General features: G+C 47.2%; 1 protein-coding gene and 1 long non-coding RNA gene across 12 annotated transcripts in view; both read right to left on the bottom strand.

Annotated features, from left to right (window-relative positions):
* BEGAIN (brain enriched guanylate kinase associated) overlaps window positions 1-1,784 on the bottom strand; it is a 330,134-nt gene extending 328,350 nt beyond the window's left edge. For 7 of the 10 annotated variants that reach the window (XM_083166756.1, XM_083166763.1, XM_083166758.1 and 4 more), the window contains exon 1: window positions 1,552-1,784. In XM_083166756.1, coding sequence (XP_083022882.1) covers window positions 1,552-1,565 — 14 coding nt within the window. In that variant the 5' untranslated portion in view covers window positions 1,566-1,784. The remainder of the gene's footprint in view (window positions 1-1,551) is intronic. The other 3 variants (XM_083166757.1, XM_083166760.1, XM_083166762.1) reach the window with 2 other exon arrangements.
* Window positions 1,785-7,422: 5,638 nt separating this feature from the next.
* LOC146049975 (uncharacterized) overlaps window positions 7,423-16,906 on the bottom strand; it is a 47,723-nt gene continuing 38,239 nt past the window's right edge. For both annotated transcript variants that reach the window (XR_014466245.1, XR_014466246.1), the window contains exon 4: window positions 7,423-7,525. This is a non-coding gene — a long non-coding RNA (uncharacterized LOC146049975). The remainder of the gene's footprint in view (window positions 7,526-16,906) is intronic.

The raw sequence follows: 16,906 nt of genomic DNA, 5'->3' as shown, positions 1-16,906 counted from the left end.
TAATGCACTGATTAAAAGGGCCCCTGCTCCCTCCCTTGGAATTCAAACCCAGCCCATTATGTAAATAGCCTTGTATATGAAAGATTTTCAGCAAAGTCTTTCGCCTCCTGAAAATCTCTTGCTCTTTGAGGAAAATAGATCAGTGTGTACACACTACTTTGGTGAAAGATTTATCTATCAAAGATTTTGGCAAAGTCTTTTGAAATTAAAGTCTACTAGTGTGTATGGGCCTTAGGGCACTGTTCTACAACAAAATGCTGTTGCTCTCCAATATACTGTAGTGGCTATATTTGACTGCTTTGGTGCTCATTTACATATGGAAATATGTAAGTTGTCAATTTTATGGCATGCCTCTTGCATGTGTGGAAGCTTTTTGCAATACCTTGACAATCATAAAAAAAACTCAGAATCATTTAATAGTAATTATGAAGCAACTGAACCTTGCAGTTAATTATAACCCCCACCTGTGTGTGGACAAGAAGTAGCATCTGTGGTTAGTATATACATACAGGTGAGACATCCACACTGCACCAACTCACCACGTGGACTGATGCTTTTACAGATGTGGCGGCATCCAATAAAAGCTATTAAGAAGGGCCAGTGAACAAGAGGATTTGTTGTCCTACATAAGACGGGCTCCGAGAACCTGCATTGTGGATGCATAGTCCAATCTACGCAAGAAGAAGGGGAACATTGTATATCTGTGTACATACTGTACATGTGCTGTATCTCTCTCTAAGTACAATGTAATATATAATGAATAGCAGATCCAACCCAGCTACAGTTCATATAAATAAAGTATCAACATAAGGGATATCAGTGCGTGACACTATATATATATATATATATATATATATACACACATATACATATATGTATATATACATACACATATACACACACATATATACACAGGTGTGTCCATGACAACAATATGCATGATATGCTGTACATCATTCATTATTACCCTGCAAAGCCTCAAAGTCACCAGCTCCGCTCTTGTCTAATTTTGATGAAAATCTTCAACCCTACCCTGATCAATACTGTATCTTCCGGCCGGTGTTTCAGCATCCAGTATATGCTGCTGTATGTACAGTATAAGGTATGGCCAGGCAGGTCATTAATGGGAGCTAGGTAAACAGAAGCCCTTATGATCCTGGACAGCGTCATTTCTTTCTCCAATGCACAAAAAACAACATGAGACACAGAAACATACATAGAACATGTCAGCAAGCAGTGCTGGGTACATTCGAGACTCCACATCAGGGCTTGTTCTAGGGGCTGCATTTGTTCCGTTACATCATTTAAAACATGATATTAATTGACGGGAAACAGATTTGGGAGCTCTGCGTTATTTGCAATGAGACAAACCAAGTAACAATATGTAGCTGAATGCTTGCCTGCAGTCTACACATTGCATAATGTCTTCCCATATCAGCTATTTAGCATTCCCAGTCCTGCCCGAATCCCTCCAAGAAATCCCTATTGTTGGGAATGGCAGGTGCAGGAAGATAACAGCAGGGATCAGTAAGGAAAGGAAACAGCACTTACCTTATTTTCTCCATTTCTGCAGCGGAGGCCTACAACAAATCAAACAGGAGTCTCATGAATGATTGCCAAGGGCTTCAGTACTGAGATATTTGCATAGCTCAAGCCTTACTGACAATGTCTATGAAGCACAGAGGAGGATTTACATCTGCTTTCTAGCCAGCAGTAACACTGACTAGCACTGTGCAGGAGCCATCTATAGAGAGCAGCCAAACAGCAGAATGACTCATTGTAGAGAAAAGACTGAATCAAAGAGAGAGCGAGAGAGAGAGAGAGAGAGAGAGAGAGAGAGAGAGAGAGAGAGAGAGAGAGAGAGAGAGTAACAGGTTTTCTGCCTGCTGCATAGCTCAGAAAACTTTAAAGCTAATTATTATTTTATGAACATATGTTTGAAGTTAGCTATGATTCGGAGAACTTGACAAGCTTTTTTCCAGGGGAACCACCTGTCACAGAAATTATGTGTTTATTAAACTGGGCATGTCCTTTTTAAATGACAAGGGTGGGAGTGCAAAAGGGCAATTCTGTCTTGCACCTCTTTTACTTGCATTATGCCAACTTGTTTTTTGGGAGCCCAAATAAACCAACGAGGCTATGAAGCTGTGACCTAATCTCACACCTGCCCGTAGCATACTCCAGTATGTCTTCATCTGCTCAGCCTACTATGAACATACTGTATATTTTTCTTCCTCAGCTCCTCTTCCTTGTCTTTGCCAGGTCCTATAAAGAAGCAGCGACAATATACCATGCTTAGTGCCTGCAATCTCCACCATCAATAACATGTTGCACCTCTTTTCTTTGCATTATGTGCTCTTTGGAGCATTTTTTAAACTGACATCCTCTCTGCCATTGAAGCAGAAGCGTAGCTAGGGTGTAGGCGGTGGAGCACACGCTCTGGGCACCGAGATGTCACCTGGCGCCAGAGCCGTGCACTCTGCCGCCGGCTCCCCCTCCCTGCTCACCAGCTCCCCCTTACTTAAAATCCGGCGGGTGTCCCAGGTGGAGAAGGGATGCGGCCTGGGGTCCAAAGGGAGGATGCGGCCACAGGATGGGGGTGTGGGTGCAGTAACAGCGGGGGATCAGGCGGCTCTCACCACAGAAATATCCGGCAGCAGCTCCAGATCTCCTTGCGCACTCACAACAGCGTCTGCAGCTGATAGCCGCCCAATACGCTGTTATGTGTGAGAGGAGGGAACCCCTGTGTGCCTACACGTGGCTACCGATACTGGGGCCCGGGTCAGAGCAAGTGGGCAAAGTTGTATCCTTGGTCCTTTCCCTGCTCCTCCAGCTGCAGGACAGGGTCCTTATCCTGCCACTCACTCTGCCTGGCTGTCAGTAATTAACCTGCTTCTGATGGTGGCTGATCCCAGTCGGCTGGCTGCTTTGTACTGCGTTGCTGGCTCCTGCTCTTCACCCCAGGTTAGGCATCTCCTTCCTGCTGCCGTCTGTAAATATGTATGTATATATATTTATATATAGGGGGGGGGGGGGGAGGAAGGGGTCTGAGAATAATATGATTGGGCTGTAAATATTACTAAAGGGAGGGGGCAGTTATATAATAATTATATTACAGGGAGGGGGCCAGGGCCTAATCAAAAAGCGCTGGGTCCTGGGGAGGAGCAGCACATGGCCATTCACCACCATCTTGGCTCTGTGTGATGTGTTTAGCTCCTTGGCTGCTGAGGGGCTCAAACCAGCACCGATGGACATTTGAAATAAGGCTATTGCCCACCAGCCTATCAGAGCTCACAGACTGGCAGCTGCAGTTAGCGATTGGCTGCCAGACCATGAGCTCCAATTTACTCACTACCCAGTGCCATATTTCAAATGTCCGTCGGTGATGGTATGAGCCGCTCAGCAGCATAGGAGCTGAGCGCACACTCCACAGGGCTGTGGCGGTGAGCTCTCTATTCGGTACTTGTGGAGTATCACGGCTTCCACGATGTGCATCGCAAGCTAAAAAATCGCATCGCATGCGATCAAATCGCATGCGATGCCATGCGATTTTGCACTGAAATGCATCCAAATGCATTGAAATGTGCAGCAAACATGTTAAATGCCCCCAAATGTCATTTTTCAGAGTGTACCACCCCCACTATCAACGCCAACCCGAAGCGTGGCGAGCGCAGCGAGCCCGCGATGGGCGGCGGTACGCGTCCTACGACTATTGAGAATAGAATAGTGTGGCGAGCCCGAAGCGTGGTGAGGGGACGCGGATACCTTCACAGGTATCCGCGTCCCCTCGCGGGCTTCACAGGTGTCCTCGCTGCGCTCGCCATGCTTCGGGCTCGGTGGCTCGCTGCGCTCGCCACACTATTCTATTCTTAACTCCACACCGACATGGATAGTGGGGGGTATGAAAAGGTCATAGGACGCATACCGCCGCCCCTCGCAGGCACGCTGCGCTCGCCATGCTTCTGGTTGGCGTTGATAGTGGGGGTGGTACACTCTGAAAAATGACATTTGGGGGCATTTAACATGTTTGCTGCACATTTCAATGCATTTGGATGCATTTCAGTGCAAAAACGCATGCGATCGCATCACATGCGATTTGATAAAAATCGCATCTCATCGCATGCCATCTCATGCCACTACATATGGCATGCGATGGGAGCCGTGATACTCCACAAGTACCCTCTATTCCCCTTTTATATGGCACTAATATGGGAATTCTAGAAGGGGCAATGTTTAAGTTGCACTACTGGGGGGAATTATGTGTAAGAAAAATTACTGTAAGCATAATACGTAATGGGCATTAAGTGTGTGGCATAATGTGTAATGGGCATTATGGTGTGTGGCATAATAAAATGGGCATTACGGTGCGAGTCATAATGTGTAATAAGCAATACTGTGTGCTGCAATGTTTAATGGACATTACAGTGGGAGCCAATGTGTAATGGGCTTTACAGTGTGCAACAATGTGTAATGGGCATTGCGGTGTACGGCATAATGTGCATTGGTCACTACAGTGTGCGGCGTAATGGGTACTGCAGTGTGTCACAATGGCCCTTATTCAGATCGGTGCGTACTTTCCCGAATTCCTACGGAACGGTCCGCACGCCACGCTGTGCGGTGGTGTGCGGACATCGTCCGTAGAAACGCCCACCGGTCCTCCGCATTTGGACGGAGTCACTCTTTAAGAACAGGGCGTGTTCACGGACGACATACAAACCATGCGTGTGCGGTGGAAACACTCAGATTCTGCACGGTCTTACAGCGTATGCACGGTCTGACCGCGTATGCACGGCCTTACCGCGTCAGAACGGACGGGAACCTGCCAGTACGCACCGATGCGGTGTATTTACGCACAAATCACCACCACTCTTATCTGAATTCCCAAATGGATCACATGACACACTTAGGCAATTAGCAAACCTCATTGAAAAGGGATTGTTTATCCTGGTCATCTATTATTTATGTAATTGGTCATTAAACACTTCCAACCACTTTACATTAACCCTACCATAGAAACGCCCACCGGTCCTCCGCATTCGGACGGAGTCACTCTTTAAGAACAGGGCGTGTTCACGGACGACATACAAACCATGCGTGTGCGGTGGAAACACTCAGATTCTGCACGGTCTTACAGCGTATGCACGGTCTGACCGCGTATGCACGGCCTTACCGCGAAAGTAATACACCGCATCGGTGCGTACTTTCCCGAATTCCTACGGAGCGGTCCGCACGCCACGCTGTGCGGTGGTGTGCGGACATCGTCCGTAGAAACGCCCACCGGTCCTCCGCATTCGGACGGAGTCACTCTTTAAGAACAGGGCGTGTTCACGGACGACATACAACATTCCCTATGCAATAAAAACAGCTATCCCTTTTGCACCTTACATAACTAAACATCAACAATTTTACTGATTTCCTTATATTTATACTTATACTGTAAAATACTAAAATAACACACAGACAACTTCGTACTTAAACGTTAACATTTATTTACATAACATATAAAAATAAATTATTCAAGCAGGAGGTCGCACAGGTCCTGCACATGGCCAGCCATTCTCATGAGGTCCTCCCGCAGCCTCATTAGGGCCCCTCTCACACCCTGGGCTTCTCCCGGGTCATCTGTGGGCATGAGAAAGGGGGTTAAACATTAATTATGCTACTCAGGTACACCTTGTACAGTCAATCCTAAGTACCTACAGCATGAGAAATCATACATACAAACAATTACTTAGCCAATCCTGTATCTAATGGCAGAAAATATATGATCATGATGCTGCCACCACACACACACACACACACACTTGACAATGTATATATCAAAATCACAACAACACTTGAGGATCACTCACACTTCTCCTGGCCAAACACTCCCCAATCTACTCGAAACCTACACCCACTACAACATGCCACATTTAGCCATACATATATACGGGATGCAGTTACGATCCCGGCGGTCGGGATCCCGGCGTTCAGAATCCCGACGCATCGCATGCGATTTGATAAAAATCGCATCTCATCGCATGCCATCTCATGCCACTACATATGGCATGCGATGGGAGCCGTGATACTCCACAAGTACCCTCTATTCCCCTTTTATATGGCACTAATATGGGAATTCTAGAAGGGGCAATGTTTAAGTTGCACTACTGGGGGGAATTATGTGTAAGAAAAATTACTGTAAGCATAATACGTAATGGGCATTAAGTGTGTGGCATAATGTGTAATGGGCATTATGGTGTGTGGCATAATAAAATGGGCATTACGGTGCGAGTCATAATGTGTAATAAGCAATACTGTGTGCTGCAATGTTTAATGGACATTACAGTGGGAGCCAATGTGTAATGGGCTTTACAGTGTGCAACAATGTGTAATGGGCATTGCGGTGTACGGCATAATGTGCATTGGTCACTACAGTGTGCGGCGTAATGGGTACTGCAGTGTGTCACAATGGCCCTTATTCAGATCGGTGCGTACTTTCCCGAATTCCTACGGAGCGGTCCGCACACCACGCTGTGCGGTGGTGTGCGGACATCGTCCGTAGAAACGCCCACCGGTCCTCCGCATTTGGACGGAGTCACTCTTTAAGAACAGGGCGTGTTCACGGACGACATACAAACCATGCGTGTGCGGTGGAAACACTCAGATTCTGCACGGTCTTACAGCGTATGCACGGTCTGACCGCGTATGCACGGCCTTACCGCGTCAGAACGGACGGGAACCTGCCAGTACGCACCGATGCGGTGTATTTACGCACAAATCACCACCACTCTTATCTGAATTCCCAAATGGATCACATGACACACTTAGGCAATTAGCAAACCTCATTGAAAAGGGATTGTTTATCCTGGTCATCTATTATTTATGTAATTGGTCATTAAACACTTCCAACCACTTTACATTAACCCTACCATAGAAACGCCCACCGGTCCTCCGCATTCGGACGGAGTCACTCTTTAAGAACAGGGCGTGTTAACGGACGACATACAAACCATGCGTGTGCGGTGGAAACACTCAGATTCTGCACGGTCTTACAGCGTATGCACGGTCTGACCGCGTATGCACGGCCTTACCGCGAAAGTAATACACCGCATCGGTGCGTACTTTCCCGAATTCCTACGGAGCGGTCCGCACGCCACGCTGTGCGGTGGTGTGCGGACATCGTCCGTAGAAACGCCCACCGGTCCTCCGCATTCGGACGGAGTCACTCTTTAAGAACAGGGCGTGTTCACGGACGACATACAACATTCCCTATGCAATAAAAACAGCTATCCCTTTTGCACCTTACATAACTAAACATCAACAATTTTACTGATTTCCTTATATTTATACTTATACTGTAAAATACTAAAATAACACACAGACAACTTCGTACTTAAACGTTAACATTTATTTACATAACATATAAAAATAAATTATTCAAGCAGGAGGTCGCACAGGTCCTGCACATGGCCAGCCATTCTCATGAGGTCCTCCCGCAGCCTCATTAGGGCCCCTCTCACACCCTGGGCTTCTCCCGGGTCATCTGTGGGCATGAGAAAGGGGGTTAAACATTAATTATGCTACTCAGGTACACCTTGTACAGTCAATCCTAAGTACCTACAGCATGAGAAATCATACATACAAACAATTACTTAGCCAATCCTGTATCTAATGGCAGAAAATATATGATCATGATGCTGCCACCACACACACACACACTTGACAATGTATATATCAAAATCACAACAACACTTGAGGATCACTCACACTTCTCCTGGCCAAACACTCCCCAATCTACTCGAAACCTACACCCACTACAACATGCCACATTTAGCCATACATATATACGGGATGCAGTTACGATCCCGGCGGTCGGGATCCCGGCGTTCAGAATCCCGACGCAGGAATCCCGACCGCCGAAATGCCGACACATTCTCTCTCCTGGGGTGTCCACGACACCCCTGGAGGGAGAGTAAATTAGTGTGGCGAGCGAAGCGAGCCCGCAAGGGGGAGCGATCCACGTCCCCCCCTTGTCGGCATTTCGGCTGTCGGGATTCCGGCGTCGGGATTCTGAACGCCGGGATCCCGACCGCCGGGATTCAATACTGAATCCATATATACCTGCATGTTACTGCTTAATAGCTAAACTGCATGATAGATAGATAGATAGATAGATAGATAGATAATAGATAACACATTAAAAGCCTACGCTAGTCACTCTACCCTATTACTTCATGATTCCTTGTCACATTGCCAGACAGGTGAAAGTGCAGCACTAATCTGCTTCCATACACCAAACAATTTCTAAGTTCAATACATCCTACATAAGTCCTTTCAAAAATACATGGCAACAACACAGGACCACTGGCTACAGGGGGGCCCAGGGGAACTGGACACTTGAGACTCCGTTATAAATCTGGCCTGCCCATATTCCATTGATGTTTTTTTTGGCTTCTATACAAAGACCCTGCTTAAATAAACACTCATCACCTACATGAGCCTCCACATTGCACGGTTGCAGCATGGCCCTATAAGGCCAAAGTGTGTCTGTTGTTTTCCATTTGTTTGGACTACTCTTTACTCTATTATAGCAAAATGTCATCATCTTTGCCACATAACTAACTGTACCTAAGTTAGTCATGAGTCATTACGTCTACTTACCCCTGCCAGACACCTCCACCGGCTCTTCTTCCTCCAGACTTGGAGGTGGTGGAAACTCCTCAAGGGGTAGGGCGAGCTCCTCCTCTTGGTACACGGGGGGGGGAGGTAGATAGTGGAGGTTGGTGAGTGGCTAGGGGGAGGGGTGTGTGTAGGGGTGGTGGAGGTGAGGTATTCCACCTCATGGTGGCCCTCAACCTCCTCCTCCATCTCCACCTGTCCCGCCTCCTCCTTCTCCACCTCAACCTGGCCCTCCACTTCCACCTCCAGGGCGACCTCCTGGACCTCCTGGGCCTCCTGTGCCTCCTGGACCTCCTCTGCGGCCTCCTGGCCCTCCTCTGTGGCCTCCTGGCCCTCCTCCTCTCTGGCCTGTCTGGCTCTTTCCCGTGCTGTGGGTTAACCAAACAAAATGGGTCAGTGTCATTTGACATTGTAATCACTATATGTACATATCATAACCACATTATATATATGTTATATATCACACATATAGTATATGGCATTTCTATGTCATAAACACCCAACTGACCTCATGTAATCTTATTATTCAATAATGTGACAAATATATCATTCACTGGGCCAGATGCACTAAGCTTCAAAGGTGATAAAATGGAGAGTGTAAAACAGGCAGTCAATCAGCTCATACCTGCCATGTCACAGACTGTCTTTGAAAAATGTCAGGTAGGAGCTGATTGGCTGGCTGTTTATTACTCTCCATTTTATCACTTTAGAAGCTTAGAGAATGTGGCCCACTGTCAATTATGTGTATTTTGCGTCAATACTTACAGCGTTGAAGTCGCCGCCTCAGTGCGTGCAGCAGCTCCGGCTGGCGCCTCCGCAGGTCGGACCATCGCCTCTCCAATTGGGCGATGGTCCTCCGCACATTTGTGCGGGCGCTTGTCCCTATTAGAGACATAGGGCCCTGCACGTCCTAGCCTCCGCTCCATAACGGAGACCAGGGCCAGCATCTCCGCAGTGCTGAAGGGCGCAGCTCTCTGGTAGGAAGCCATTTTACCAATGGCACATGAAAATACTTCCTGTTGTGTGATTGGTTGTTAACTTTACTATTTGGTATTAACTTTATTATCCATATTGACATGGACATTGTGTATGCGCCCAACCATCGGCGATAACATCGCACCGCCAAGCAACGCGTGCTATAGCTTGGCATCGCTTAGCTGTACTTCGCATTACTTACTGTATGCATTTATGTGTATGCGTACATTTATGAGGAAAAACACATACACATACTAGCACTTCTCCTGATTATACCATTATATTGGACACCTGCCTGCCTGCCTGCCTACCTCCTACTGCTTATATATTTTGAACTAAACACCCCAAATAAACATATATATATATATATATATATATATATATATATATATATATATATATATATATATATATATATATATGTGATCATAAAAATTACATCCAAATAAAATAATCACACCCACATCCCACACATACATGGTGAAAAAAGTAAGCAATTCAATGTACTCACCAGACACGGATGATGAGCTCAGCTAAAAAAATGAAAACATAAAATATTTTTTCAAATCTATGGACAATACGTGCAATATTGGGCTTAAACCAATACACCTCAAACCTAATACGTAGTGCTATTGCTATTGCCAGTAAGAGGCCATGCTGCCTAATGTTTAATTAGGAGGACACTAAATTTAAATCATTGTCAACCTTGATGTGGATAATAGATCGGAAAGAGGTTTGGTCTGGACAACATTCAGAAATGTACCTGAAGTATCTCATGGCCACAGAGTCCCGCAGCTGGTATCCACGTCTGCTTTCAGGGGAGCAGGATGGGCGCATGGGCGGGTCTTGCGGCTCAGATGGAACCTCCCACTCATCAAAGGGTATCTCACGCCGCACAGCTATGTTGTGAAAGCAAACACACAGGCCCACAATCCTCGACACCATTTCAGGCGCATACTGTAAGTCACCACCAGTGCGGTGGAGCACTCTAAATCGACCCTTCAACAGGCCAATTGAGCGCTCCACCAGTTGCCTGGTGGCAACATGCGCCCTATTGAATGCCTCCTGTGGGCCTGGTTCTGGGGAGCTGTACGGCGTAGGTAGCCATGAGTAACCGGAGTCACCCAGAACCCACGCATCACGGCCTTCAAGCTCTTGTAGTCTTTGCCAAATCCCGGTTTGTCGGATAACATGAGAGTCATGGGCACTTCCGGGAAACTTCGAGTTGAAGGCGAGAATTTCCATGGATGGGCCACATACCACCATCACGTTCAGTGAGTGGAACAATTTTCGGTTCCTATAGATCTTCTCACTTCTTGATGGAGGCACAAATGGTACATGGGTGCCATCCACAGCCCCTATCACATTAGGGAAGCCAGCAATTTGATGGAATGCCTGCTGGCTTCGGTGAAGGGTCTCTTGGGCAAAAGACATGGCCATGAAGTACCCCTTGCGCCTAAACATGGCTGACGTCACACGCCTCAGGATTCGGTTGAAAACCGGCTGAGATATTCCAGCAAGTACTGCCACTACTTGTTGGAAGGATCCCGAGGCGCAGAAATGCAACACCGCCAGCAGCTGAGTGTGAGGCGGAATTGCTGTCGTGAGCCCATGAAGAGGTTCTAGATCACTCTCAATTAAAGAGCGTATATCTAGAATTACATGTGGGGGTAACCTGTACCTAGTAAGTACCTCATCATCGGGCATCCCAAAGAGTGTCACCCGTGTGCGGAAGATTCTAGCACGTCCTGGCCTCCTTGGCCGACGAGTGGGGTGAGCCGCAAGTGCCCTTAGCCTATCACCCATCTACTGCATCATTGCTTCAGCAACCTACAACAAAAGGTTCATAAATAAGGAGACACCTATGCAAAGATTGGTCATGCTCAAAAAATTGTCACATTTGATGCAACTATGCGTACAATACAGGGGCGCCCAGTGTAGTCCCACAGATCCATAGTAATCTATAATGAAGTTACAATAATATTACCTCACCACACACCTTCTTAAAGACAAATGTATTTAAAACATGTAACAACTAAACACTAAGTAAGTATTACAGGTGTGATCAACTGATCAATAACTAAAATGAAACATTTCAAATAATGCTGGGACATGTAGTTCACCATTATATGGTGCCACACAGGTTTAACATCTGTCAGTTAAATGGTGGGCAGGTAACATGTTTCTGTAATGCTAACAAGACTTTGCTGTACCAACAATCTGGACCATGCGAGTGCTTACCTTAGAACCTGGCCCAATACAGCTCTGGAGACAAATGCACCTAGCAGCAAAGCACTATTTATAGGCCTAGCACATGTGTTGTGCATGACATCAGTGATCACTATTGCATGACTTCTGGGCCGGATTTGAAAATGGATTGGGTTACTTACTTTTTATGGACAATCTCAACAATAGCACAGTACTACTGAACATTTACAGATAGCATTTAGGATTGCATAACGTTACAGGTGTCCATTACAACAAATCTTTAAACAGGTCACCTAAATTATAGTTTGATGTTACGCCAGGTTTTGCACAAGCGAGTTGCCGCTACTATGGGCGTGGCCTATGCGCCGCACACACACCACGGCGTAAGCTGCCGTACGTGACGCTGCCGCACGGAACGCAGGTTGTAGCTGATTTACGCCAATTACAGAAATAGTATTTAAAGTTGTGCTACAAAGGCAAAAAGTTGTTGCAAACATGGCTGGCTCTGAATCAGAGGAAGAACAGGTGTTGCAGAACCTCTTTGCCCAGATGGACTCCAACACCACCTATGTCCCCCTCAACCCAGACCAGCCAGTGGGAGAAGAGCAGCCAGCTGGCCCATCTACATCAGGCCAATCGGCAGCTGGCCCATCTTCAGCCTCAGCAGAATCATTGGGATCACAACAGGTGGCTTCCCAACAGAGTAGCCTGGCCAGCACTTCGAGTACAGCGACAGGTGGCCGTGGCCGAAAGAGGCAAACAGAGGAACCAAGCAGCAGGAACATGGCATACGAAGCGCAGGAGCTTGCCATCCTGGTGCCCCGGGCACAGGATTGGATTGAGTGTCCACAGGACAGGTTGACGCACACAAGGAGATGGAAGATCTGGGAGGACATAACGGCGGAGATTAATACGGTGGCTCCACAAGTTCGTGAGGCGGAGCACGTTAAGAAGAGGCAAGTTCATGTGTGTTACATTTGAGCACTACAAGACCAGTAATGTTTACATTAGATGTTAGATGGAGTTGGTCAATGGCCAGTCACGTTGCTTGGAGGCACAGACATGTTTGCCATGTCATTTAATTGATAGTTATTGTAGGGTGAGTGTGAGTGTATCTTCTAAGGGTTGGTTTTCGAATTTAATATATTGTAAGTTTGGTGTCATGAAGCACATGTAATCTGTGGCAGATTGCAATGGTTGCTACAGCAAACATGAGGAGTGACATGTAGTAATATGTAAACTTTGATTGCAGGTGGCACGACTTTAAAACCAACCTCAAGAAGAAACTGACCAAGCGGTGGGAACACAGCCACACCTCTGGGGCTGGCCCCATGCCATCAAAGCTGCAGCTCACCCCCCTGGAAGAGATGGCAGAGTGCTGCATTGCAGTCGAGGAGGTCCGGGGGGGTGAGCACCAGCGAGTCCCCAGCGGAAGTCATGGCTTCTTTGCTTGAAGGTAATTATTTGCCATGCCATAAGTAGCTGGTTCTAATTTTGCATGGAATGTGTTGTAATTGTAATGTTCTCTTTCAACAGCATCCCCACCTCTTGAGGAGGTTGAGGAGTCTGTGCCACCTGCCCCCAGTAGCAGGCCCGTGCAGCAGCAGCAGCCACTGACCGAGGCTGAATTGACCAGCTGGGTGCAGGTGCTTGGCCATATTCAGCAGCAGGGAGAATCGGCATCAGAGCGGGTGCGTAGGACCGAGGAGGTCTTGCAGGATTTGGTCAGCAGCCACCAGAGTATCGCTGGGAGCCTGCAGGCTATGGCTGCCACCCAGCAATCAATTGCTGCTAGCCTGCAGGTGCTGGCTGATCAAGCCCTGCGGCAAAATGACCTCCTCCTCCACCATAATGAGCTTATGGTGGAGCTAGTTGCCAGCAATAGGGTCCTAATGTCATCCGTTTCTGGTGCATTCCCACCATCAGCACTCCCTGCTGCCAGAGGGGGAAGACCATCCACCCCCTCACCAGCATCTGTTCTACCTGGGCCACCATCTGACCGTGGCCGTGGCCGAAGAGCTGCTGCACGTGGCAAGTAGCCTGCCAGGTGCAAACGTGCCCGCAAATGAACTTGTGTCCACATTAATCTCCACCCTTATGTCTTCCCAAATCTTTCATTGAGCTGTGTGTGTCAGCTTCCTGTGTCCAATTCCGTGCCGAGTGTACCCACATTTTCCCTCGTTTCAAATGTCATGTTTGGTTCCCCTGTTGGCCTCTTTCGGCTAGCATTACTGTCTGCTGTGCTTGAAGTGTTGGTGCTATACTTTTGTTGTGAAGCCACCTGATGTGTTCCTAATGATTCTGCTGTGGCTATGTATGGGCAAAAATCATGTCTTCATTATATATTATTTAATTTTATTCCTGGCATGGTACATTTTATTTTTTGCCGGTTTCCATTTTATTTTATAACTTCTGGTAATAAATTTTTTTTTTCACCCCCAAATGTGTGGTTCAATTGATACATGTCGAAGTGACATGTGTATTTCTCTTATTAATATTAAGTTGTGTCTACTATTTGCAATGTAAAAGTGTGTGAAAAGTGCAGCATATATGTGTGTGTTTAGTAATGGACCATTTAAGCTGCAATGGTTCCAATTGAAGCAGTGACAAGCGTGTAATTAATGAGTAATGAGTAAAGGAGTGGATTGTATTGTGTTCAGCTGACATTGCTTGTAGTGATTAGGCGTTCCGATTGCCTAGCGCATGAACGAGTGGTGTCCGCAAAGCAATACTTGCTTATGGACACCGCATATTTCTTGCCGTTTTGTTCGCGTGCATTCGGTGTGCTGTCCGAATGCACGCCTACCAAAAAAGTGCACTCCCCCGTGTCCGCCCATGTTTCCGCCCAGTTTAGCCCACTTTGAAAGTACGCCCCTGTGTAGTTCCAAATGACGCCCATAATACGCCCATATTTCCCAAGTGATTGCGGTGCACATTTCTGTACGGTATTAGTGAGTACAAGTACGGAGACCATGCGTGGCACATGCGCATAGCTCTCCCCACGCATGCGCAGTCGGCTAAAAACCGCCATCCGAAAGTACTCAGAAATATACGCACCAACCAGAATAAGGGCCAATATGTAAAGCAGCTAGCGGCCAGCATTGGAACCCCTCACACACAGCATGGATAATATGAAAAGTCCATGTGAGTATTTAAATCTGAATGTTACTGTTATGCACTGGGACAGGGAAGGGTTTTTTTTATGCAGAGAGGGACGGGGTGGGTAGTTATTTGCCCAGAGGAGAGATTTCAATTGGGGGGCTGGTATGCAGTGGGAGGGGGGAAGAGGTCTTATATGCCCATAGGGGGAAGGGGGTTATATGTTCAAGAGCCCACCTACTAGAAATGGGGGGGGGGAACATGCCCTTGCTCCGGGCACCGTGGCACGTAGCTACACCACTGCATTGAAGTGCCAATCATAGATGTGAGGTTCAATGTAGATAAATGTAAGGTTATGCATCTTTGGAGACACAACCAGTGTGCAAGTTACAACCTTAGCGGTTGTAGTAGTGCCCATTGTAATGTAGCTACAAAATAGGCCAACAAAATTCTGGACTGTATTAAGAGGGGAATGGAAACTAGGGACTCAAGGGTAATTATGCCACTGTATAAAGCATTGGTGAGACCTCACCTCGAGTACGGAGTGCAGTTCTGGGCCTCACACTATAAAAAGGACATAATTGAATTAGAAAAAGTCCAAAGGCGAACAACAAAGCTTATTAGGGGAATGGAGAATTTAAGCTACGGGGAGAGATTAAGCAATTTGGGACTATTTACATTGGAAAAGAGACGTTTAAGGGGGGACATGCTCAACATGTACAAGTATATCAAAGGCCAATATAAGGAACTGTCACACACCCTCTTTTCTACTAGAAAAGAAATCTAGGACACGAGGGCATGAGTATAGATTAGATGAAAAAAGATTTCATTCAGCTAGTAGAAAGAATTTCTTTACGGTCACACTCTGGAACTCTCTTCCCAGAGAGATGGTAACGGCTGGCTCATTAAATGCTTTCAAGGCAAAGTTGGACAAACATTTACTGGAGAAAAACATCCATGGGTACAAATAAGAAATATAATCTGTCTGTAAAATATCAGAACCTACCAAATCAGCAATGGATATCTATACCAGGTTGAACTAGATGGACGCAAGTCTTTTTTCAGCCTTACCTACTATGTAACTATGTGTTTGGGCCACCCAGTTGTGTCGCTTAGATTAGTCATTCAGGTATCTCGGTGCAAACTTTTGGCCTAAACCAATATTGGTGAGCTGTGAGGTATTCAGAATAGATTGGAAATTAATGGGTACTTGTTTCCTATCTGGGCGCCCAGGTTTTCTACGTACGGCACCGTACTGAAATCGGATCGCATCGCATCGTACACATACACGATATTGAACGATGCGATGCGATGCGATGCGATGCGATCCGATTTCCCATAGGAAACAATGTTAAATGGCTCAATTTAGCCAAATTATCATAGGAACAATAGTAAATGGGCCAAAAACACCCCTGAACATTGAAATGTCCCCCCAAAAGTAGTTGACGCCACCCCGCCATCAACGTGAACCCGAAGCGTGGCGAGCGCAGCGAGCCCGCGAGGGGCGGCGGTACGCGTCCTCCGACCTTTTCATGCCCTACTATCCACTAGGGCGTGGAGTGAGAATAGAATAGTGTGGCGAGCGCAGCGAGCCACCGAGCCCGAAGCGTGGCGAGCGCAGCGAGCCCCGCGAGGGGACGCGGATACCTTCACAGTTATACGCGTCCCCTCGCGGGCTTCCCAGGTGTCCATGGCGACGCGGACACCTGGGAAGCCCGCAAAGGGACGCGTTTACCTGTGAAGGTATCCGCGTCCCCTCGCGGGGCTCGCTGCGCTCGCCACGCTTCGGGCTCGGTGGCTCGCTGCGCTCGCCACACTATTCTATTCTCACTCCACGCCCTAGTGGATAGTAGGGCATGAAAAGGTCGGAGGACGCGTACCGCCGCCCCTCGCGGGCTCGCTGCGCTCGCCACGCTTCGGGTTCACGTTGATGGCGGGGTGGCGTCAACTACTTTTGGGGGGA

The sequence above is a fragment of the Crinia signifera genome, chromosome 12, assembly GCF_055691185.1.
Source record: "Crinia signifera chromosome 12, ASM5569118v1, whole genome shotgun sequence".
In the NCBI taxonomy this organism is placed as follows: domain Eukaryota; kingdom Metazoa; phylum Chordata; class Amphibia; order Anura; family Myobatrachidae; genus Crinia; species Crinia signifera.
The sequence above is the reverse complement of the archived record's forward strand: the minus strand, read 5'-3'. Positions and strand labels throughout refer to the sequence as shown.